At 39.3% G+C, this 24,236-nt stretch overlaps 1 protein-coding gene across 3 annotated transcripts in view; it reads left to right on the top strand.

Annotated features, from left to right (window-relative positions):
* PINX1 (PIN2 (TERF1) interacting telomerase inhibitor 1) overlaps positions 1–24,236 on the top strand; it is an 89,367-nt gene that overhangs the window by 27,376 nt on the left and 37,755 nt on the right. For all 3 annotated transcript variants that reach the window (XM_040469782.1, XM_040469800.1, XM_040469790.1), the window contains one exon: positions 4,671–4,747. In XM_040469782.1, the coding sequence (XP_040325716.1) occupies positions 4,671–4,747 (77 nt within the window). The remainder of the gene's footprint in view (positions 1–4,670; positions 4,748–24,236) is intronic.

The raw sequence follows: 24,236 nt of genomic DNA, 5'->3' as shown, positions 1-24,236 counted from the left end.
TGGAAAAGGTGGGAAAAGGAGGCAGAAATCCAGGTGGTGAAGAAAAATATATTTACTACCCATCTTAACAATCCACAGTGAAAGCAGGTTCTAAAGTTCTTTCATTTAATAAATCTTTTCTTGTAGAACAATTGTTGTCCCTGGTTACGAATGATAAACCCTCAGTTTTCTCTAAGGTGGATGTTCTTTTTTTTTTTTCCAATATATGAAATTTATTGTCAAATTGTTTCCATACAACACCCAGTGCTCATTCCAAAAGATGCCCTCCTCAATACCCATCACCTACCCTCCCCTCCCTCCCCCCCCCCCCCCCCCACCCCCCCATCAACCTCAGTTTGTTCTCAGTTTTTAAGAGTCTCTTATGCTTTGGCTCTCTCCCACTCTAACCTCTTTTTTTTTCTCCTACCCCTCCCCCATAGGTTTCTGTTAAGTTTCTCAGGATCCACATAAGAGTGAAAACATATGGTATCTGTCTTTCTCTGTATGGCTTTTTTCACTTAGCATAACACTCTAAGGTGGATGTTCTTAGATCAACAGGAAACTTGGGTTCTGCCATTAGTCTCTCACATCACTTAAGCACTTACCTTCTTTCAGACTCAGTTTCCTGTCTTAAAAATAAGGAAAGATTTCAGGGGTGCCTGAGTGGCTCAGTTGGTTAAGCGTCTGACTCTTGATCTCAGCTCAGGTCTTGATCTCAAGGTTGTGTGTTTGGGCCCCATATTGGGCTCCATGCTAGGCGTGAAGCCTATTGAAAAATAAGTAGGTAAAATGAGGAAAGATTTCTCAGTCATTATAAAGTTCTAAAGTAGGTTCCATTTTATGACTTTTCGGATATGACCCATGTTATGGAACTTTTGATTGTTCAGCATATTAAATGATAATCATTTTAGCCTGGGGGTATGCCCCGCAGTAACTAATTTGCTTATTTGATGAGGGTGATTCATGTTGTAACTCCCATGTGTGGTTCAGAGACCAAATCATGGGAAAATGGCATTTTACATAGCTTGGTTTGAAGAGTGAAGATAAAAATTTGACTTCAGTGAGATTCCAGTAGTGAATAGCACTGTAAAATATACTGTTGCCTAAATACTGGCTATATCATTCTAGTTCTAATACATAATTATTCCTTTTTCTGGTCCCAAATTTCTGCTTTTATTTTGAAACAATTTATTACATAACTTAAAAGTTAATTTCATCTGTATTTGTTTAACAAGCCTAACTTCAGTGCAGTTTCTTTTAATTTGAAAAATGTTTGTTGAGGCCTCATCTACAGAGAGGAAAAGATAGGGAGAATGTGAAATTCTACAAAACCATTTTTGAAGTGTTTAGTATATGCAGTGGGAAGTTATCAAGAGAACGCTGCTTCTTCTGCCCCCCCCCCCCCCACTGCCCCGCATCGTGCGGTGGCTAGAAGAAAGGTCGCACGAACTGAAGCTGTGCAGCTTCACCCTAGTAATATTACTCAGCCTTCTTATTCCTGTGACAGTTTGCAGTATTTGCTTCTTAAACAAGGAAACTGTGCGGACAGCACAGGTCCTGGTAGCTGGCTTGCTAGCCTGGACACACCAGACTGTAGGACTGCTGGCGTGGTGACCTCCTCCCCACATCGGACTCTGCTGGTGACGGGCATCCAGTTTCCTCTTCTGATTCTTTTGCCATTTAAATATAAAATAGCACCATGGCAGGCTTTTACAGAATCCTGACTGTCTTATTGGTTGTGAGGGTCTCACTTCTTTTCATTCCCTACTCTGTTTCCTTCAGTTTTCCTGGTTTTCTGACATCACCCTTTCAGTGACGTTGCCATAATCTTTGGTCGTAGGATTATTATCGGTCCCATGTATTTTCATTAAAAACAGAAATCAGAATGCAGTGTTTTATCCTTTATTGGGGAACGCAAATGAAATTTCTAAGCAAACGAAGCTTCCTACATACACCTGCAGTGGTTTTTTTGTTTGTTTTTTGGGTTTTTTTTAAATTTTAACAAACGTATTTCTCAGACCTGCATTTCCTTGCCCTCGCCCCTTTACTCTGAGTAGAAAACTCAGGGTTTTTTTTAAGTCTTTGTTACAATACAGTGCTGTAATACATTTTTTTCCTTAGAACTTGTTGGGTTCTATATGACTTTTACCCTTAAAGTAAGAGTCTCCAAATCTCTGTGATTCTTCAATTCTTATGTTTGTTTTTTGTAGTTTCATTTGCTTCCCTTGTGGACTCCTTGGTGTTGTAAAGTGTATCTGACTATTGTGGTAACTTCTCTCCTTTCCAAATTGCCACTTGGATAGACTGGAAAACCTAATAATCATGATTACTAGAAAAACAGCTAAAAAGATCATAAAGTACTCTTTTCTGAAAGTACTTGTTTATCCTTTTATGGACTTAAGTTCTATCAGCTTGGCTACTGGAAGCTGTTTTTCCTGGTTCTCAATGTTATGGCCAATTGAAGACTAATAGATAGATGACCCAAATTCAGACAGAGAACACATATTTCCTTTTAGTTTTTGATTGTCATTTTCTCTAACATCTAAGTTTATCAACAGTATTTGTTTTGATTTAACCTTAATTCAAAACTGAGACCAGTAAGCTTTCAAACTCAGTTTTAATATATTTACCTGATTCCAAAATGGCCATAATTTTGTAACGTTGATAAACTTTTCACCCAAGACCATTGACTAATAACTATTTCAGTATTGCTTCCATCTTCACATTTTGATCTATTTTTAAGTCCCTTTCCATTGGTCTCTGACTCTTAATTCTTCTCTGTGTTTTGTTTTCCAGATCAAATCCAGAGCAAGGCCTGTAACAATCCTGGTTTCTACATTTACTTAAGTGAACTTTCTAAAGGATAAAAATTTCTGATACAAGAACCCATCACCAAAACCTTAGAAACACTTGCACCTTCATTGGTACAGCTTACTGTCTCTCCCAGCTTGGCAGTTTTCCCTTTGATGTTTAGATTTGTTTTCAATCTCTGCGTGTTCATAGTTTGACATCCTGTTTTAGAATTGTGATCTTGCATTTACCCTGCCTTCTTTAATCCCTTCAGCATTCCTTTTAGTTGAATTGCTATAAAAGAGATCTTAATTTGCATTTCTTTTAGGGTTTCTGTTCCATTCCAGAAGATAGGTTGGGGATAGATGGCGAATACATATTTTGAACTAAGTATAACTCCTTTTTCTGAAATAGAAGCTGCCACCCTGAATGTGCTCTGCCGTGCAAAATGGGTTATGCTGATGACAAAGCCAAGAATAGATCTCTAGACCTCCTCCTGAGGGTTTGTCCACTTATCCCCACCATGAGCAGTGTTATTCCCCACTTTTCTGGTTCATTTTCTGAGTTCTTGTCTGGGATATGCTTCATTTTGTTCTTAAGTAGGTTTCCTATGGGGTCTGTTGTATGGGTCTGCTTAATAATCAGAACCAGGAGGGCTTTGTTTCTAGCTCAGGAAGAAAGGAGAGAGTAACACAGAGCCATGAAGGAACATGTCCTTCCTGATAGAAACAGGTCGTATTGATTGGACCATTGAATCTGGTACTGCTGCCTGTGAAACTGGTTATGGCGCCTGGCTTTGCATTAAATCCAAGGCTGTTTTGTTTTTTAATTTCATGGAGTCACTGAGCGATATCATATTTGAATGCCCCAGTGATTGTCAGTGAACTAGAACTTTCTGGGTCATGCCATTACTTTGCCAAGTCAGTTTGCTACAGGAAGCTAAGAAGACCAGTGGGTCCATGACATTGGAACTTAGGCTTCCTACTCAAAACAAAAATTCCTGTGTCTAACCTAGAGCCTAACTCCCCCGGAGCCTCAAGACTTTACATGTAGTAGTTACATTTTAAAGTGCATTTGCCATGTAGTTGACAAATGGGAAGAGATTCAGTTGACTGCTCACAGAGTATTATTGGTAGAAGTGGAAATTCCAAAGAAGTGAATTTTAAATTAGTTGGTTTGTGGGTTTGAAATTAAGTTAAAGAGTTTAGTGTTTTTAATAAGAGGCATAGGTCCTTTGGACAGTGCTTTGCCAGAAGCCATTTCATTTCCTGCTCTTATTATGTATCCTTTTATTTAAAGATGATTTAAAGAACATTTTAAAGAGAAAAATCTGAAATCCTTTCACCCTAATGTAGTAATTTTTGTTTGCATTTATTCTTTTTAAATTTGTTCTCATTCATTCAATTAGTTATTGAGCTCCTATGTGTCAAATACAGTATGCTCTCATTCGTGTGTGTTTAAAAGCTGTAAAGCTACCAGCATTTTTTGTTCTGCATTTCATAATCCTGAGTAACTCATGTCTCCTTGAAGTAAAAAATATCTGTTTTATAAATGGGAGACCCAGAGACCCAGAAATCATAAGTGAAAGGTATACCAGTAGTAGAGCTAGCTTTGAAATTCAGTTTTCCTCTCATGCTACATGCTTTTGATTGTTTCTACCATAAAGAAGAGACCATCACGGATTCTGGTTGTGAAACACTGTCTTGAGTTTTAAGTCATTTTAAAATTTATTTGATTTTACTTGTTAACTAAGGAGTTGTTGTGAAGGGAGGCAGAAAGTAGTTTACAAAATTGTCTCTTTTCCAAAATCCATTTTGCTTTCAGGATTCTCATAGTTTATATTTGTGCCCCTTATTTTAGAAAGAATGGTATTACTGAAAGGCACCGTGTTGTTTTTCTAGGGAAGGATCTGTCATCTCGGAGCAAAACAGATCTTGACTGCATTTTTGGGAAAAGACAGAGTAAGAAGACTCCTGAGGTATTAAGCCACATACAATTGATATGTTCTGTTTCAACACCGCTTGGTTTTCAGCTGTGCGTAGAACTATTTGTATCTATTACTGATAGTACTCTTTAGATAAAGCTCCAAAAAAAAGATGTGAGAAGTCTCAAAGGCTAAATGTGACCTTCTTAATAATAGTAGTTGGAAGATACAAGGATTCTAAAGAAGAGTATGTGTCACCTGCTTTTTCCCTTGTGTGAGGACTAGAGTAAACTCTGGGAAGAATGCCTTTGCTGACATATTCAATGGGGAAAATGTCTCTCCCATCCGAGGATGCTTGCAGCGGTTTTGTTTGCTCAGACTGCATAACTGTTTGGGATATGGCTTGGGAGGGACAATGTCATCTACATAGTCCTGTCCTGGTCTGCTTCCTTTTAAAAACATTTTGAAAGTGTAGGATCATCACCAAGAATCTGTAAGGGATTTGGATGTAGTATTTCCTCCATTGTACAATAGTGTTTGTCTTAAAACTAGGCGAGAGCAGGGTGACTACACCGTACCCTACATGAGATGAGTCCATAATTCATAAGCTTCATTAGTAAATTGGGCTTTGTAATTTAGTATGGAGTTTTTTGTGCCATTTCCAAAGTAAGAGGCAGTCCTGAGTTTGGATGTCAAAATAGAATTTGTGAAATAGGGGTTTCTGGAGATATAGGAGTAAAAATTTAAAATTGGTGTCGCCTCCAAAAATCCGCAGTATGGTTGCTATAACTATTACTCAGTTAATCTGGTGTGTCCTACTTAGGTTTCTTTATTGGTTTCTAGCCAAGGCCCTGGTGCAATTTTTTCTGACATTTCTCTAGACTGACAGGAATTTTTCCAGGGTAGTAGCTTTTTGTTACTTCATATTATTTCCGAAGACTCTAGAATAAGCAGTTATTAGAAATTTTTGCTCGGTGATTTCTTTTGCAGGTTGGGACTAAATTCCATTTGTCAGGGCTTTTCTGCCCCTACACCTTTAAAGTGAGGACTGAGGAAGCAGTGCTCCGTTGGCTCGCTGAGGGGCGGTGTTTATAGGTCTCTGCTGAGTCATGTCAAAGGCAGGTGGGTCGTTAGGGAGGAGGCGTTCTGCCATCAGGCCACACTGGATGTTTCACTCCCAGAGAGGCTGTTGGAAAGAGCAGAGGATCATCAGACAGCCCTGCTTCTGGTCACCCCTCTGCCCCTTAGTGGTGACTGTATGACCTGGATTGGCTTAGGCAGGCCCCTGCCTTGTTCACTAAAGACTGCATTTGTCTTATCTGAGTCTTCCTCTTTAATCACTGTCCTTTGATCATGCTCCATAATTTGAGTATCCTCAAGGATGTTCTATCACCTCTGCACTGACCTAACCATGCCCTCCCATGGCCACACCTGGCACCTTTGCCTCGGCCCCATAGTCCATCCTGGACCCCTGAAAATAACCTTTTTGTTCCAGCTCTGTCAATCCTGCATTCTTACTGTGCTGGCATTTCTGGATCTTTGTGTTCTTGGATTACTTGGCCTGCCTTTTTCTCCCTGCTGCCTGAAACCGTGGTCTTTTGTAGCACTCTGTTTGAAATTTTATGGTTGAACAGATCAGGGAAGGAAACTTTTGGTAGAACTTTAAAAGAACTTCTGTGGTAAGCACAGGAAAGCTTTTTGTTAAAGGCAATTAGAGGTTTCTAATCCTCTGGCAGACATCTGCCTGAGGACTACTGATGTTAGGTGCCTTGAGGTTTTCAACACTGTCTGGTATTACTTGGCCTTTTGACGGTGATGTCATTCATGACCACGTTGACATGAGCCTGTATTTGAGGAGCTTCGGAAACAATTCCCTGGTACTAACCCAGGGAAAATCTATTTTGGTGCAGTTGGTGTGGAGAAGACCGGCCTTATAGGATCCTGTGCTTTGTGCAAGATTTATATCCAGGCGTGTCTTCATCTCTCATTCCAGCTTACGGTCCTCCTCTTGTTGATGCATTGAACATCCTGATTGTTCGCTGAGGAAGTTTTATATCAGGACGCAGCACTTGGTCTGTAGCAGTGGTTCTCAGCATCTCTTGCACTCAGTCACCTAAGGAGCTTTTTAAAAAATGATAATGCCAGGGTGCCACCCCAGGCCAGTTAAATCCTAATTTGGGGTTAGGGTCCAGGAATAGGTACTAAAAAAAGAAGAAGAAAAATCGTTTTAATATCAAATAAAGCCTACCCAGATGACACAGGTGATTATTGGGAGTAAGGATTGAGAGCCACTAGTAGAAGCCCTGTCATATGTGACATTTGGGAGAGCTTCTGACTTTAGGATTACGAATATTGCCTAGGACAGGGCTTCTGAAATCTTAATCTGGACACAGACCGTCTGGGAATTTTATTAAACTGCAGGTTCTGGTTCTTGAGGGTGGGGTGGGGCCCAAGAGTCTGCATTTCTGAGAAGCTCCCAGGTGATGCCGATGCTGCTGGTCACACTCTGCTGCATGCAGTACAAGGAGTAGATTGGGCCCCGGTGGTATTTGACATTTAATATACGTCTGTACGTATTTGCGTATAACATGGAATGTATTTAAATCTAATCACATTTTAAGACACCAACTAAGAAGTATTTCTGTAAAGCAGAGTCACTTTTAAGTTTTTATTTAAATTCCAGTTAGCATTAAGTACAGTGTAGTATTAGTTTCAGGTGTACAATGTAGTGAGTCAGCACTTCCATACAATACCCGGTGCTATCACAAGTGCCCTCCTTAATCTCCATCACCTCTTTCGCCCGTGCCCCCACCTACCTCCCCTCTGGTAACCTTCAGTTTGTTCTCAATAGGTAAGAGTCTATTTCTTGGTTTGCCTTTCTCTCTAAAGCAGAATCACTTTTAAATTTAAGTTTTAGATATGTGTGGATTTTCATATATAGAGTTGGCTCTCATTGAGGCACACCTGTACCTTCCCTGAATAAATTGTTGCTATGAAACCTTACCATGTTAGTTACAACGGTCCTTATAGCCAAGGGCAGGAGGCCTTTGATGAGATTTGTTTGAAAATACAACCTCTTTTGGTTCCTGTTTGCAGTTGGAAGTAGGATCACTTGTTTTTACTCCCTTGACCCCCTAACAGTATTGGCCTGAAATTATATTTGGCATTGCCAAGGTAAAGGTGCTGCTGGAGGTCAAATACCTAAAGAATCTTAGACACCATGGCAGTGTTGAATGTTGAAGTAGTAATCCTCCCTGGGTGCTCTGGTTAAGGTGCTGATGGTAATCTTGTCTTTGCATCTGGATTTAAAGAACCTTGGACATTGACCACATCTGGCTTGGGCAACATTGTCTCTCTCACAACTTAGCCTGACTTACTGATTTCTATAACCCCTGACTGTTGTAGTGATAGAAAAGAAACTACAACCTTATGAAGCATGTATGTGCTGGACACTGTGAGAGACATATATGATAGTATTTCATTTAATCCTTGTAACACTTCTGTGAAGTAGGCATTATTATCACCTTTTTAGCACTAAGGAAACCAAGGCTCAGAAGGATTTGTTATGAAGGTCCAACACAGCACAAATGGGGTTTAAATCCAGGTCCCTCTGACTCCAAAGTCCTTGTCCTTTTCCCTCTCCCACAGTGTTAATTAACTTTTGTGCATTAAAAAAAAAAAAAAAAAAATCTATGTTTAAATGAGTCCAGTTATGCCTCAGAAATTTTCTTTGAGATTTTGTTAGAGACATAAGCAGTTAATACGTCATCATAATTTTGTGGGGAAATGGTTGGCTATTATTTTGCTGAAAATAATGGTTTAACTTCGAAAACCTCACTGCCTTGCCTTCAGTCAGAATTGAACTATGGTGGGTTCAGAAGCATATTACAAATGCCTGGGCCAGCTTTGGGAACAATTTACTGTGCTGGTGGGAGCTGAATTAAGAAAGAGCCAGCCAGGGGCGCCTGAGTGGCTCAGTCGGTTAAGCATTCGACTTTTGGTTTCAGCTCAGGTCATGATCTCACAGTTTCATGAGTTTGAGCCCACGAGCTCTGTGCTGGCAATGAGGAGCCTGCTTGGAATTCTCTCTCTCTCCCTTGCTCTCTGCCCCTTCCCCGCTTGTGCTGTAAAGAAAAAAAAGAAAGAGCTAGCTTTAGTTTCTGGAGCACAGATGCTGTGTTACTTGTGCATTTTCTGGTTTCTCATATGCATCAAATGATCTGAATACATTTATATTCAAGAAATATCTGCAACCCTTAATTAATAACAGATTTTTTTTTTGGCTTTTTGCTTTAAAGCTTCTTATTTGGAAATAATTACAGATGCATAGGAAGTTGCAAGGATAGTTCAGAGGGGTTTCTTGTACTCTTCACCCAGTTATCCCAGTGATTACATTTTGTACAACTATAGCATAAGATGAAAACCAGGAAAGTGACATTCATACAGTCTGTGTGTGTAGTTCTATGTATGCCACTTTATCCCATTTGTGGATCCTGTAACCACTGTCTCAGTTAATTACAGAACTATTCCCTCACCATAAAGATCTCCCTCATACTACCTCCACTTGTAGTCAACTCCCTTCCCTGCACCTTCCCCAACCTCAGCAACTGCTGCTGTCAACACAATTGTCTGATTCAAGATTGAATGTTCTATGTATCAGCCATTTGATCTCTCACAGTTACATGCTGGGTCCACTTACATCTGTAACAATCAGTACCCAGATTTTAAGGGCTGATCGTAGTTTCCATGATCTACCTTGGACACTTAATGCTTGCTAGCTTTTATGTCTTTTGCTAGATTGTATGTCTTCTATCTTGTGGAACTTTAGAAAATGCCCTGTAGAAATCAGATTGTTTGATGTCTTTGAAATCCAAATGATTGGGGCGCCTGGGTGGCTCAGTCGGTTGAGCGTCCGACTTCAGCTCAGGTCACGATCTCGTGGTCCGCGAGTTCGAGCCCTGCGTCGGGCTCTGGGCTGATGGCTCGGAGCCTGGAGCCTGCTTCCAATTCTGTGTCTCCCTCTCTCTCTGCCCCTCCCCCGTTCATGCTGTGTCTCTCTCTGTCTCAAAAATAAAAATAAACGTTAAAAAAAAAAATTAAAAAAAAAAAAATCCAAATGTATTGATGAAGTCCTTTACTTTAGTAATGTCAGAAGTACATGAAACTGTAAAGTGATGATAAATATAAAGTGGTATCATTATTATATGACAAGTTTGTTCTGTGTAACATGTCAGTGCAGGAGAGGTCCTTGGACAGTATCTCTGGGTACACTCATTATAGTGGGTTGGTGAACTCCTCTAAGTTGCATGCAGAATTTGTTTGTGGGCTTATGTACATGTAAGTATGGATATATAAAGTCCAGAGCTTTCATCAGATTTTCCTGGGAGTCCTTGATCCAAAAGGAATTTTTAAAATCCAGGACTGTGCATAAAAAATCTTCCTAGTTAAAAAAAAAATTATATAAAATGAACATTTTCTTTGTGAGGGTAGTAGTAGTAGTAGTGAGCCTTGTATTATGTAGAGGAGCAAACTGTGCCAGACCAGGAATCTGATTCTTTAATTATTTTGAATATAATATGTAGGAAAAAAAAAACACACCAAAATAACAATCTAAGCTAAATCTAAGATGTCTGGGACACATTGATGAAATTTCGATTATGCCTTTTATCCTCTCTCTGATCTTGACACATCAAATGAAGAAATCAATCTCCTGTATTTTTACACATGGAGTTTTTCATCCATCACACACACTGGACAGTAAACTACATAAAGAGAGAGGATTTGTGTTGTATTCATCTCTGGGCCTCTGGCATGGCCTTGAGTCAGTGCTTGGCACATGGTAGGAATTCAGTAAATTAAAATCTCCTTGCACTTCTGTTTTTTAAAAATGGACTTGTTTCTCATCTTAAAAATGGTTTGTAGAGCTTCAAGGTTGATATTTGAAATATTTTTTTCCTTTTGGAATGTTTTAATTAATAAATAGCTGTCTCTTCTCTGAGAGTAGGAAATATTCATCAGTTAACTTTCAATCCTATGCCAAGCATAATCCACTGGTACACCTAGTAGTTTCTCAAGAAAGGATTATTGAATGAATGTTTGCTTATGCCATTTTGTGTTTTTAAATTTTTTTTTTCAACTTTTTTTATTTATTTGTGGGACAGCGAGAGACAGAGCATGAACGGGGGAGGGGCAGAGAGAGAGGGAGACACAGAATCGGAAACAGGCTCCAGGCTCTGAGCCATCAGCCCAGAGCCCGACGCGGGGCTCGAACCCACGGACCGCGAAATCGTGACCTGGATGAAGTCGGACGCTTAACCGACTGCGCCACCCAGGCGCCCCCATTTTGTGTTTTTAAAAATCAATCCCATTTGACAGAAATTGGCCTTTAGACATTGCATTTCACTCTGGAATAGTGTTTCATAGGCTTAACTGTGTTGTATTTTTAAAGAAATTAAAACCTTCCTGTCTCTTTAGGAACTACCCTCTGACTTTCTCAGTGCTCAGTGTTTTCTCAAGCCGCAGAGACAATCTAGCGGCACTGTTGCCCTATCTGAATCTGGCTATTCAGAACTACTTGCTTAAATAGTGAAAGATCCTCACACACTACCGAGTAGTCAGAAACCTTTTAGTAAACTGCTGTGTATGGGAATGGTTGGTTGTACATTTCTAATTTCCAAGTCCTTCCTTTCCCCATCATCTTTGTAATAGGAAGACAATGACTCTGGATTGGAGTGCACCTAAATTGGAGATGTATGCACTTTCTATGGAGACAAAGAAATGATCGAATATATTGAACTGAGATTGCTAGGGCCCCTTGAGACCTACAGCATATACTTGTGCTGGCCACTGCCTGCCAGGAGTTATAGATACGTGTGTGTGTGTGTGTGTGTGTGTGTGTGTATGTGTGTGTATGTATCTTTTCTCACTTGGTGTGCAAGTGGGAGTTGGAGACGCTAAAAAACAAATTCCATTAGTTCCTATCTTGTTGAACTTCCTGATACTCCTCTTTTTTTTTTTTGCTTCTCTCATTTTTTCCCTCCCCCCACCTTTCCAGTTTCCTTCCTCTATCCAGCTTGTTTCCTGATTCAGCCTTATCACTAGAGAAAATACTCCTAAACCATATCAAGGATTGAGAATGTGTTACCAGCATTCCTACTTTGTTTCTCTAAACAGCGTGTTTCTGGCATAGTCTCTTGACAAAATAATTGTGTATTTAGTCACCTCTATAATCTGATTGAATTAGAAATTTTGTTATTTCGTACATGCTCCCAGGATACCCCAGTTAATGATCACTTTGCTTGAATAATCTGATGGCTTTTGCCTTTTGAACCAAAGCATGACTTTTGTGGTTTATGTCCCTTTCTTGTCAGTTATCATGAATTCCCTCTCTTTCCCATTTCTGACTGTCAAATTTAAAAACTCACTTCCAAGCAGACCCTTCTCTTTTAGCTAATTGAATTCACGGAGGTATTTTTGACCATTCCATTAGTTCTATAAATTGCCCTTAGTACCTCTTAAGGGAAGATCATTGGGAAAAGAAGAGTCTTTTTTTGTTTTTTGTTTTTTTAATTTTTGTTTGAAATGTCCTTGAGGGATATTTCTCCTTAGTTCCAAATGTTCCTTTTAATTACCTATATTCATGAATTAAGTTGAGTTTTATAAATTGTTTCCAGAATACAAACTCTTAAATTTGAATGTTTCCCCCTTCTTGCAACCTCTGTCACTGCCTCCCCCTCCTCACCCCTGATCTGGGCATTAGCATTCAAAAGCTGGGCAGTTTTCCTATACTAGTATTTGCTAAAGCCATCTTCTAATGAAGAACCTTTTAGTTAGAGATAAATTTAAACCAAGCCCACAAACAAGCCAAATAATACATTTAAGTCTATATTAAGTTTATTTTTTTGCTGGCGTTGATGACTTCAGTAATTCCCGTCACCATTTTGACTACTGATAACAGATCCAAAATAATCTGTGTAAGCTGGAAAACACTTTATTTAACCAAACTAAATAGATGAAAATTTGTGAAGATATGTAAAGCCTCATTTAATCCTGGAAAGATCCTATTTGGTAGCAGTTAGATGAGAATTAACTTAGAGGCCGGGACATGCAACCTGACCACAGTTTTACATAAGCCAAAGCATGTAGTATGGCAGCTATCTTGCATGGAGGCTTGTGCTGTGTCAGAATGATTGTGCCTCCATGCTGAAAGAAGCAGGCTTTTTGCTTATTTTCTGCACTGGTGACCATATTTGAACTAGTCTGTTCAGGCCTGGGTGCCATATTTTAAGAGTGTGTTCAAACATGAGCCCTAGGGACCAAAGTATCAGGAAAGCAGGTTATGCACAGAACTAGCAAATGAGCAGTTAGGAAATTCTGCCTGAATTCTGAGAAATCCTGACTTGAACTTAAATAGTTTTACTGGTCCTCTAAAAAAGGAACAGATTTGTTTGTTATGCTTCATAAGGAAAAACTAGTACTGGTGGATGAAATTGATAGATATCTACCTAGAGAAAAGAAGCAACATGGGCTGATCAGCTGTAGGATGTACCTTGTGGTTTGTGTGAGGAATTCTTGAAATGAGGGAGTCTGAACTAAATGCTTTTGAGTACTTCCAAGTCTAAGGTTCCCTGATTCTGAAGTAAAGAGGACACATGAAATATATTTGAAATAAGTTTTATGTTGTCCTAGACTACAAAGGAAAAACATTACTTGGATTCCTCTTCTTGATTCTCCTGTACTTGGGACAATTTTGGCTTTATCTACTTCTGTTCCTTACCCAGGAGATGAATGTAAAAAGTCTTTGGTGTGTTTAAGCAAGAAATTGCATAATATTGAGGTAGAATAGCAAGTTGTCTTAACAATTCAAGTCTTAAAGGAGTTATTAGAAATGTTGAGTGTCAAGGTGAAGTTAACCGTCTTGGATGTTTTTTAATGTGTAAACTCCATTTTCTTATTTAGTGAGAGTGTTGAATTGTATGTCCTTCAACTAGATTCTGTTTTCCAGAGATTCTCCTCAGTGATATTTCCCATTCCACATACTCTTCTAGATTGACCCTTGCCACTGTCTAATCATGACAGTGGATGAGAAGTGGAGCCCAGTCCCCTCCCCTTCCATCTGGGCAGGACTGTGACTTGCTTATAGTGATAGAGTGTAGCAGGGGGGATGCTGCCTGACTTCAGAAGCCTTGCTGGCTAAAATACTTACTCTTGAAGGCTTCAGCCTTCATATAAGCAGTGCAGTAGCCCTGAACCCCCAAGCTGTAAGAAAGCCCAAAGCCCAGACTAGCCCACGTGGAGAGCATGGCACACAGAATTATGCAGGTGCCCTTTCTCTTCACGAAGAGAAAGAGGTTCTGGTCAACACCCTTTGATCGTTAGAGAGAACTGTAGCCAGACTCTTTGCCCAGCCAAACTCTTCCTTGAATTAGTGACCCACAGAAATAGCATGTGGTAATGAAAGGATTGTTGTTTTAAGCTGCTAAGTTTTGCAGTGATTTGTTGCCCAGATAACTGAAGTGGTTCTCTTAGGATCTGTCATTCTGTGGTTCTGTGATTATACATTGATGGTGAACCTGGTAGATCTGTCTTAACCTGTGGAATGAGGAAATGATGTCATCAAATGAATTGTTTTGTTTCTCTGGTTTCTTGTAAAGGGAGGCTCAATCAATGGAATATGGCATTGAGCAGGCACTTCAGAGTTTGATAAACCTGTGTTTGATCCATGAGTAGTGTGAAGGCTGTGTGATTTGGAGCAAGTTACTTACCTCTCTGAGCCTCAGCTTTTCCATTCATAAAATTGGCATAGTAAATCATCTAGCAAGATTGAATAAGCCGTGTAAAGTTCTCAGCAAGTCTCTTGCATGCAATAAGTGCCCAGCGTATCTTTGTTGCTGCCTCTAAGATCACTGTCATTATAATTGTTAATACACTCAAATTTAAGGTGGTAAAAATAAACCTAATATAGAAATGAGAAAATTTTAATCCATTTGCACACAGTTACATGCTGAGCAGTATTATAAATGTACTGACTAAACTTACTCATTGCCAATAAGCCCTTCCTTAAAGTCCTCCAGCAGGGAGGCTTTTTGCTATTGTTGTCATATAGAGGATTTCTTGGCATATCGATTTTGTTTTAATTAATATTTAAGATGAGTAATAACTAAGGCAGTGATCTTCCTTGTAATGTGATGTCCTGTACAATTCGGGTAAAGGTATTAGCATTTGTTTATCATGTAAAGAATTCATTGCTTTTAAAAAACATGAGAAAAAGAAAACTGAGGTAAAAGCTCTTTATCACCATCAACACTTATTAAGTATTCATGGAGATGATGGTACTGAATTTAATAAGTTTCAAAATGTATTTGATGCTATCCCTATTCCCAAAAGATTTACAGTGGTTTAGTACTGTTAGAGTCTGTTTGTTTATGAAAAGATAATAGGATCTCAGGACAGATAGACTCTTAAGATCATCTAGTTTATGCCCCTGTATCAAGCAGGACTATTTCTGTCATCATTGTGGAAATTAGTGTGATTCCATTATCAGAAGAAAGAGAAAACGATTTTTTAATGTGAGCTTCAGAGATTAAGTTAGATATAAAGAATGTTCTTTATTTTTTTTTATTTTTTTTTTAATTTTTTTTTTCAACGTTTATTTATTTTTGGGACAGAGAGAGACAGAGCATGAATGGGGGAGGGGCAGAGAGAGAGGGAGACACAGAATTGGAAACAGGCTCCAGGCTCTGAGCCATCAGCCCAGAGCCCGACGCGGGGCTCGAACTCACAGACCGTGAGATCGTGACCTGGCTGAAGTCGGACGCTTAACCAACTGCGCCACCCAGGCGCCCCTAAAGAATGTTCTTTAAAGAGGAAGTGGATGGTACAAATTAGAGAGGTCATAGAAAATTTAACTTCTGGAGATACTTGCAACTGGAATTAAATGCCAACTAAGAGAATTGAGGGACAGTCCATTTAGGAAGCACCAGGAGACCATTACCCTCCCCTTTTCTTTCACTAAAGTTCATCTGAGCAACATGACATCCTGGAGATAGGAAAGGACAAAATAGTAAATAGTTTACCAAGGATATTAAACTTAAATCAAGATGATCCTTTGTACCTGAGTATATTCTTCACTTCTATTAATCCTTTTTTTTTAACGTTTATTTATATATTTTGGGAGAGAGCACGTACACACACATGTGTACGTGGGGGAGGGGCAGAGAGAGGGGGAGAGAATCTCAAGCAGGTTCCACACTGTCAGCACAGAGCCCAGCACAGCGCTTGATCTCACAAACCGTGAGATCATGACCTGAGCCGAGATCAAGAGTCAGATAGATACTTAACCGACTGAGCCACCCAGGCACCCCTGTATTAATACTTTCGAAACCAGACACAAAAGATATCCTCTTACAGGATATGTTCAGTTGTTTTCTTCTCTTCCATAATAAACATAGTTTGTTGGCACTTATTTAATAATTGGAAAGCTGGGAAAACTTCAACGGTTATACAAATTTACCTAGTGTATCCCAGGTATTACTGTAATTGCTGAAGCTGCGAAGATGATAGGATTTGGTCCCCTTCATGGAATTCACGGTCCTCTGCTAGAGGAGATAGATGTCGAAATATCTTGAATATAATGTAATAAATTCTATAAGAGAGTGTAAAGAGTCTTTTCTGCAGTGTATTTTTTCTATAGCAGCTTGAGTGATCTTTTGAAAATGTAATTGAGAGCATGTCACTACTGTGTTTAAAACCCTCCCACATTTTCTTGTCACACTCAGTGCAAAAGGCAAATCTTTACAGTTGCCTAAAGTCCTATATGTTGTGCTCCCCCACCCCCACCCCGGCCCTCTCTCTTATACAGACACACACACACATACACTACCGCCCTACCTCATCTTCTGGGTTATTGATACCCACTCTGCCCTCATCACACTGGCTGCTTTGCTGTTTCTCTATAGGAAAGCTTCCACCTCAAGTTTAAGTACTTGGTGGCTCCTCTGTGTGGAGTGGCTTGCCCCTGCCTCCTCTGCGTTTTTGTCCAAATGTCCTCTCAGTTGGTCTTCCTTGATTATCCTATATATAATTGAAAACACAAACAATAACAACAAAAAACTGTGACACTCTTATACCTTCTCCTTTGCTGTGTTTTTCTCCATAGCAGTCACTGCCATCTGATGTACTAAATTGTTTACTTACCATCTTTCTTCAGTAGATTGGAACCCCCGTGAGGGCAGGAATTTTTGTACTGTCTAGCATTTAGAAACATGCCTGGCATGGAGTAGGTTCTCAGTGAAGGTTTTGTTGAATTGAACTCAGTTACTGAAGTATGTTTTAAACATTGTGGAAACACAGACCAGAGAACCATTAACTTTTACCATGATGTCAGAAAAATCTATAGAGAAGAACTGGTGATTGATCTCAGCCCAAAGGGCAGGAGTGTCTGAATGGACAAGGCATAGAAGAAAAGGTGTAACATGAACACCTTATCCTGGGTCTCAAACTCAAATGTCAATGGGATCTAGGCATCTGACTGTAAATGTGTGAATAGTCTAACTGTAAGATTATAGGGAATCAGGGAAATTGATATCCTGTCTGGAAGTCTCCAAGATTCGTAAAATAATAACCATGATGTTGATGATGGTAGTGGTAGTAGATCTTGTTCAGGACAAGTGAAACGTGTTTGTGATCTCATGTAACACAGACTGCTGGTTTGGAATCTTTGGCTTAGCTGGAGGTGAGAAAGCCAGGGAGTTTTATGTACGTAAGTAAGTGTGCAAGTGTGGAATTGCATGGCAAAGACCAGCTGCTCAGGACCACCTTGCAGAGGCTAGGCAGCATACGACACATATATAAGAGGTGCTTCCTATCTCCTGCATTTGTGAAGATTCACATCAATCTTCTGTGGAACTTGTATTCCTCTGATATTTGAACTTGTACTTCATGCTTTGTGGTGCCTGTCAGAGGCATAAGGATGCTAAGAAACTGCAAGAGCCTGCAACACCATGGGCGGCTGCTTGACTGGAGTGAGAGCTGAGTGTAAATAATGCCTGAGATGAGTTTGCTCGTGGCCTCGTCTAACTCAGCGTGCAGGTGAAATCATTCCAAGTGAGTAAGAAGCATTGCAGAGCTAGATTTTCTATTGAGCACAGCTTTTGATAAAAAGAACAAGAGCTAGATATTGACTTTTTGGTGCCTGTTCTATCAGTGGTCTGTTAATCAACAGAGGATAAATTATTGCTCCTCAGAAACAGGAAAGGATCCCCTTGGCTTGAAGGCATTTCCGCCTTTCTTTTCTTTGTTTTTTCTCTTTATTGGTAGAGGATCTTTCCTCCAGCCATTTGCTCCTTGGGGGTTTTGTTAAGGACTGAAGGGAAACTGAAAGGAGCTCTTTTGATTTATCTTCTATCCTTTCCTTTTGGTCACTCCACAAGGCTGAAATAGCCGAGTTGGCTTTAATATGTCGCCATTAGAGACCAAACATTAGCTGGAATAAACCATCATGCCTCACAATGAAAAATGTCCCCTGATTGGCTAATTAATCAGTCAAAGGGGAATGACATGGCTCTCGGCTTGAGGGACTCTGCTAGAGAGAAACAGGCTGTTGATAAATGGTTTTCCAACAAATTCATATATCAAGGAAACTTAGTCATTTTTTAACTATAGTTTGTGTGACTGTAATTTTTTCCAACTTTTTCTTTTCTGCTGCTCTTGCTGTTTGGGCTGCGTTTTTTATTGTTGATAAAAAAATATGGGATTTTAGATATGAGAAAATAAATGCTTTCTACTTATTCATGTCTCTTAGTCTGATTGGTTGTGACTGTCTAGGTTTATCAATAGGTGGAAATCCACTTTCTCCAAAATAATTTATGAAAATAATTTATGAAATTAAAGTTTCCTGGCTTTCTTCAAAGTTAAGATCTCCAGATTGTGGTCCATGCTGCCTAAGTTTGAACCCTGGCTTCATCAGTTGCTGGCAGTGAGCTCCTAGGCCAATTACCTAACCTCTCTGTGCTTTAATTTCCTCACCTTTAAAATGGGGTAATAATGGTATTACCTAAAAGGATTCTGAGTTTGGATATTAAATGAGATCATCTGGAAAGCAGTTCAAATAGTCCCAGGCACGTAGTGATAGTGAGCATTCATTTTGTTCCTTGTTATTTTTCAAAGTGATACCTGCACATTGATTTTAAAAATTAAGCTGCACTGAACAGCTTATAATGAAAAGCAGCATTCTGCATTCACATCCTGTGCTGCTCCATCTCCCAACTGTTCCCTCCAGAACCTCAAAGTCTTCTAAAATTATAGGGTATTTTTTTTTCATATTTAAAGATGTCTGTTACAGTGACATTCTTTTTTTTTTTTAATATTTATTTATTTTTGAGACAGAGAGAGACAGAGCATGAATGGGGGAGGGTCAGAGAGAGGGAGACACAGAATCTGAAACAGGCTCCAGGCTCTGAGCTGTCAGCACAGAGCCCGACGTGGGTCTCGAACTCACGGACCGCGAGATCATTACCTGAGCCGAAGTCGGCCGCTTAACCAACTGAGCCACCCAGGTGCCCCTACAGTGACATTCTTGATGAGTTAATTTTTTTAACATCATCTGGACTTCTCTTTCAGTAGGTTACTGAAGAGAACTGTACTGACATAATTATTAGTTAATTTAAAATTTAGTATTTATATTTTTATGACTATGTAAATATTGTTCCTTGCTAAGCCAAGTAGTGTACTATTATTTCTTTTATAAGTGTACATGTCCTTTTATAATTTTGCATTTTCTGGGACAAAGGGTGTATCCATGTAACTTTTTCTATTTCCTTAATAGCCTTTTAATAGAATACTTTTCTGCAGTGTCGAACATAGTGGGTAATCATTCAGCTCAGTTTTTTCCCCAGGGATTGCCTTCATTCTGCTTACTTTGGCCGTTGGGTTTGCTCTAGCCCTGTCATCCCAAATTTTCCTTCCACCCTGCTCCTCTTCTCTCTTTTGTCCTGTGTCTCCTCGCTCCTCTTCCTCCAGCTTTCTGAGAAGGTTTCTTTTCAGACTTTTGAAGGTATTACTCTAGCCTCTTCTGATTTCCATTGCTGCTGTTCTTACTGTGTTCCTCTACGTGTATCTGTTTTGTCTTCAGGAGTTTTTAGGATCTTTTTATCCTTGGATTTCTAAATTCTCATGGAAATGTGAGTTGGTTGGGAGTTTTTATTCATGAGATACTTGATAAGCCTTCCACTGTGAAGATTCATGTCTTTCTGTCAGTTCTGGAAATACCTTTTATTCATTCTTTGATAATTTCTTCCTTTCCTTTTTCTCTGGAGGTCACTAGTTACATGGTGGGCATCTTCAATTATTCTTCAGATTTTCTTCATCTTTTGTCTCCTATTTTTCTGTATCTGAATTCACTTTTGGATTTTCTTTGATTTTTTTTCTTTCAATCTTTCTATTAAATTTTAAGTTTTGTTTTCATATTTTTAATTTCCAAGAGCTGCTTCTCATCATTTGATTGTTCCATTTATTTATTTATTTATTTATTTATTTATTTGTAGCATCCTGTTCTCGTTTCATGGGTGCAGAGTGCCCCTGTATCTCTCAGTGCATTATTTTATGAAAGCTACAGGTTGTTTTTCTCTTCTTCCTCTGAGCTCCTTTTTTTCTGTTGGATTTTGGGTGTGGTTTCTTTCATGTTGGAGACCTTCTCCGTAGTCAGATGTTCCTTTGCTCTCCAGCCCTCATTTGAGTCAATCAGTGAACAGCTGATCGAGAGCTCTGTTTGCATAGGCACCACTGCTTTCTTTTAGTGAGGTTCAGTTTCTCTAGAAAGGCACTGTTGCTTTCTAGAGAACGTGGCCTGGGTTCTGGTAAGGGATGGGGTGGGGAGGTCATTGCTGTATACTCAGGCCTCCTTGTCAGTGAAGCATCCACCCTGCCCTCCAGCTGCAAGTTAGGTTGTACCAGCAGAACCTCTCAAGGTCAGTCTTTCCAGAGATGAAAGCTCTTGTCTCCTCGCACATTTTTATTTTAGAGGGAAAAATGTCCATTTTTACAGAAGTTACCCATTCTGTAAGTGGATAGGGCCTAATGTACAGGATATTCAGCAAATCATCACTAAATGAAAGAAGGTTGGAAACATTAAGATGAAACCCTTTCACCTCAAAAGAAATATTTTTTTGGAAATTTAGCAACCCTTTTTCTCATCCATTAATTCCAAATGTAAACTATTTTATCTCAAAAGACTTGGGCCTGGTGAGGGTGGGGATTGCTTTCAAATCATGGGCCTAGCATTATTCCTGCTTTAAAACAAAACACAAAACACTCACTACTCAGATTTACTTTCTTATAAGACGCACTTAAACAAGATTGGCCTGGACATCAACTAAATTTTACATTATCCCTGGTCTCTCATGTGGACTTCTCCTCCACTTCCTCATTCTCCTCCTCCTCCTCATGACTGTCTCCTACTTCAGCCTTTGGAATGTATGTCTGAGGAAGACTGAAGATGCCCGCACTTTGAAGTGAAGGAGGGGGCATATTTGTCTTCACCTCTCTCCCTCAGCCCTAGTGTTGGTTCTTCATGTAGGTTAAGTGCAAGTAATTTGTTGAGTGTCTCTGTTGTCTAAAGTATATCATAGAAATATATTATTCCTAATTTATTATATACCAATGTGTGAGTGGGTTGCAGAAAGTACCCCGAGCTTCCAGAAATACATTGTTAACACCTTGACATGGAAGTCTTTGGGTGTGATTTCTGTAGTCAGCAAGCTGCATCTATTATATCATTTCTCCAAACACGCATTGAAGGAGGCCATAGGTCAGACATCTTGCCCCTGGCTCCCATTTTCTTCTCCCACCGAAAGAATGCAAGGTATTCTACCAGGAGAGACAGGCCTCACCTACTGACAGGTTTGCCTTTCTTAGAAATTATAATTGCACTTTTGAGAAAGATTAATGGAAACTAGTTACGTTGTCGAAGTGGAAAGAGTAATGAACTGAGAGACAGGAGTAGATTTCCATTTCAGTGTTAGATCTGTTGGTAACTACCCTTGTGACTTTGAGCCAAGCCTTAACTTCTCTGGTCCTGAGTTTAGATGGAAGCATTTGTGGGGTGGCTTCATGTGAGAATGACAGCGAGTGGATTAAATGTACCCAGAGTTGTGGAGAAAAAAGTAAAACCGCGGACTACCTTTTCCATCAATGCATGTTGTATTTACCCAACATAAGTTAGATAATGAACTTGAGTATGATCTTTGATTTCTTTCTCTCCTTTGACCTTCGTATGCAATCAGACCATCGCCAACTCTTGTTGACTTGGTATTTTTAATACCTGTGGCATTCATCCTGCTTTTCCATTTTTACCAATATTATCATGGCTGTTATTACTTCTGATTGTTATTACCACTGAACTACTCTCCTGACTGGTCTGCCTGACAGCAGTTTTTCTTATTTGCAGGGCATCGTCTTATCTGTTTTCATGAAATCTCCTTCTTGTAGTTCCAGTAGTCCCCCGTGTCTAACGAATGCACTGCCCTTTAGCCTAGCTTACCTCCACCAACCCTCCTGGCTCTGTATTCCAAGGGCTAATGCCCACTGATCTAAAATAAAGATCACCAGGACTGTGTCAGTCAGCTCCAGACATCTTTTGTCCTCTCACAGCTTTGTTTCCCCACACCGTTGCCTCTGCTTTCACTGCCCTTGCCTTGTCCACTCCACCTGCCCACTTCTTCCACTGCAGCTCAAGTCCAGCCTCCCGCCATTGAAGGAAGAGAAGGAATGCACACTTGTTCAGTCGAATAAGCATTGGTATTTAAATCCTGTTTCATTCATGTATTCAGATTTTTATTAAATGCCTCTGGGCCAAGCACTAGTCTAGATATTAATGATGCAGCAGTCAGCAAAACAGATAAGGATTTCACTGCCCTCTAGGAGTAAATTTCACGAAAGGGTTCCCCATGGTGGTCTTGCCTTCACTGAACTCTGCATTTGTCTGAGTTTGCTGTCACTGTGTGTTACCTTCACTTGTTACCTCTTTTATTATCCTTTTAATAGTGTATGTCTTACTGTTCTACGTCCATGACTTTGTGTCCCTTCATAGACCCTAGCTCAGTGTCTTTAATAGTTGCTCACTAGAAAACTAGGTAACTCTGAATTAGCTGGTATAATTAAATGGATAGATAGATTGAACTTTTGTAATATTCATGGGAATCAAGTGTATGGTTTTAATTGCAGGTTAATTTTCCTGCTTCTTAATTGATAACTAAATATAAGGACTGTTAAGTTTTGGTTACTGCTAACAACCTTATGTTATCTGCTTTATTAAGAGTTACTTAAAAATTACTTCCATAGTAATCTATGGAAATCTATTTCAGTAGCAAAAAATATTTTTCAGTGCTGATAAAGAATCTGTCACTGATCAATTTTAGTAATGTTAAAATCAATCTTAGATTAGACCTTGCATGCACCTCACATATGCAATATCAACCTATGAAGTACTCTTGCTATAAAAAGTAGAATCAAAATCCGTTCAAATCTCTAAAAGTAACTTTCACTCTCAAAAAATAGTGTATGGTGGTACAAGCTTAATGACTTTCTAAGGAAACAAAATTCCATAATGTGGAAAATTGTTAAGACAACTAATCCTATTTCTACAGTAAGTCATGGCATGGAAAGACATGGGATTTTCAGGGGGAAGGAGACTCTAGAAAGACCCTAAGAGATATGTCACTAGATATAATATGAAGGCCTAGTGTGGGACCTGATTTGAACCTTGAGAAGGTACACGTGAGACAGTTGAGAAATCTACTTGTGGATTTGTGTTAGATAATACCAAAGAATTCTTGTCAGTTTTGTTCGGTGTGCTAATGGCATTGTGATTGTGTAAGAAAATTTCCTTATTTTTTAAGAGATCTATACTTAAAGGAGTAGGGCTAAAGTGACTTGGTATCTGAAATTTGCTTAGAGATACGTAAAGAAATACATAAACGAAGAACAAAGAAATGCTGTAACAATGTGGTAAAACCTTGTTAATTATCGATAAGAATATTGGGGGCTCACTAATTATGTATATACTTGAACGCTTTCATAATCTAAAATTTGGTAAAGAATCTACTAATTATAATATTCTTTAACAATTTATTTAGCTCTGCTCAAAGAATGGTATGATTATTTTGTGTGGTAGGTTCAAAATATCATGGTCATCCTTCAAGTGCAAAGTTGTTAGTGCCCCGTTTATTTTTGTCCTCATATGTCCTAGTTTACTCCTTCCTTAGATCCTTTCAATAAGTCTTCTTGTCATTTATATTAATATTAATAGAAATCAGGGATGGAAGCCAACAGAGAGAGAATAAAGGTGGATGAAAGAGAATTGCCATTAGAGAATGGCTAGCTTGATTCTTTCAGAGAGCATAATTCCTTGGTCTTTGAACACCTCATCTTCTCATACCTATAGGTCTGCCATATTCCTTGCTTATGGTTCATCATCCTGATTGCACGGGACAGAGAATGAGGCGTGGAGACAGTAGAGTGCCTGATTCCTCCTGGGTCCATTATCATT

This window comes from Herpailurus yagouaroundi, unplaced genomic scaffold, assembly GCF_014898765.1.
Source record: "Herpailurus yagouaroundi ecotype Mexico unplaced genomic scaffold, PumYag 28, whole genome shotgun sequence".
Classification (NCBI taxonomy): Eukaryota; Metazoa; Chordata; class Mammalia; order Carnivora; family Felidae; genus Herpailurus; species Herpailurus yagouaroundi.
This window is presented reverse-complemented; position numbering and strand designations above follow the sequence as displayed.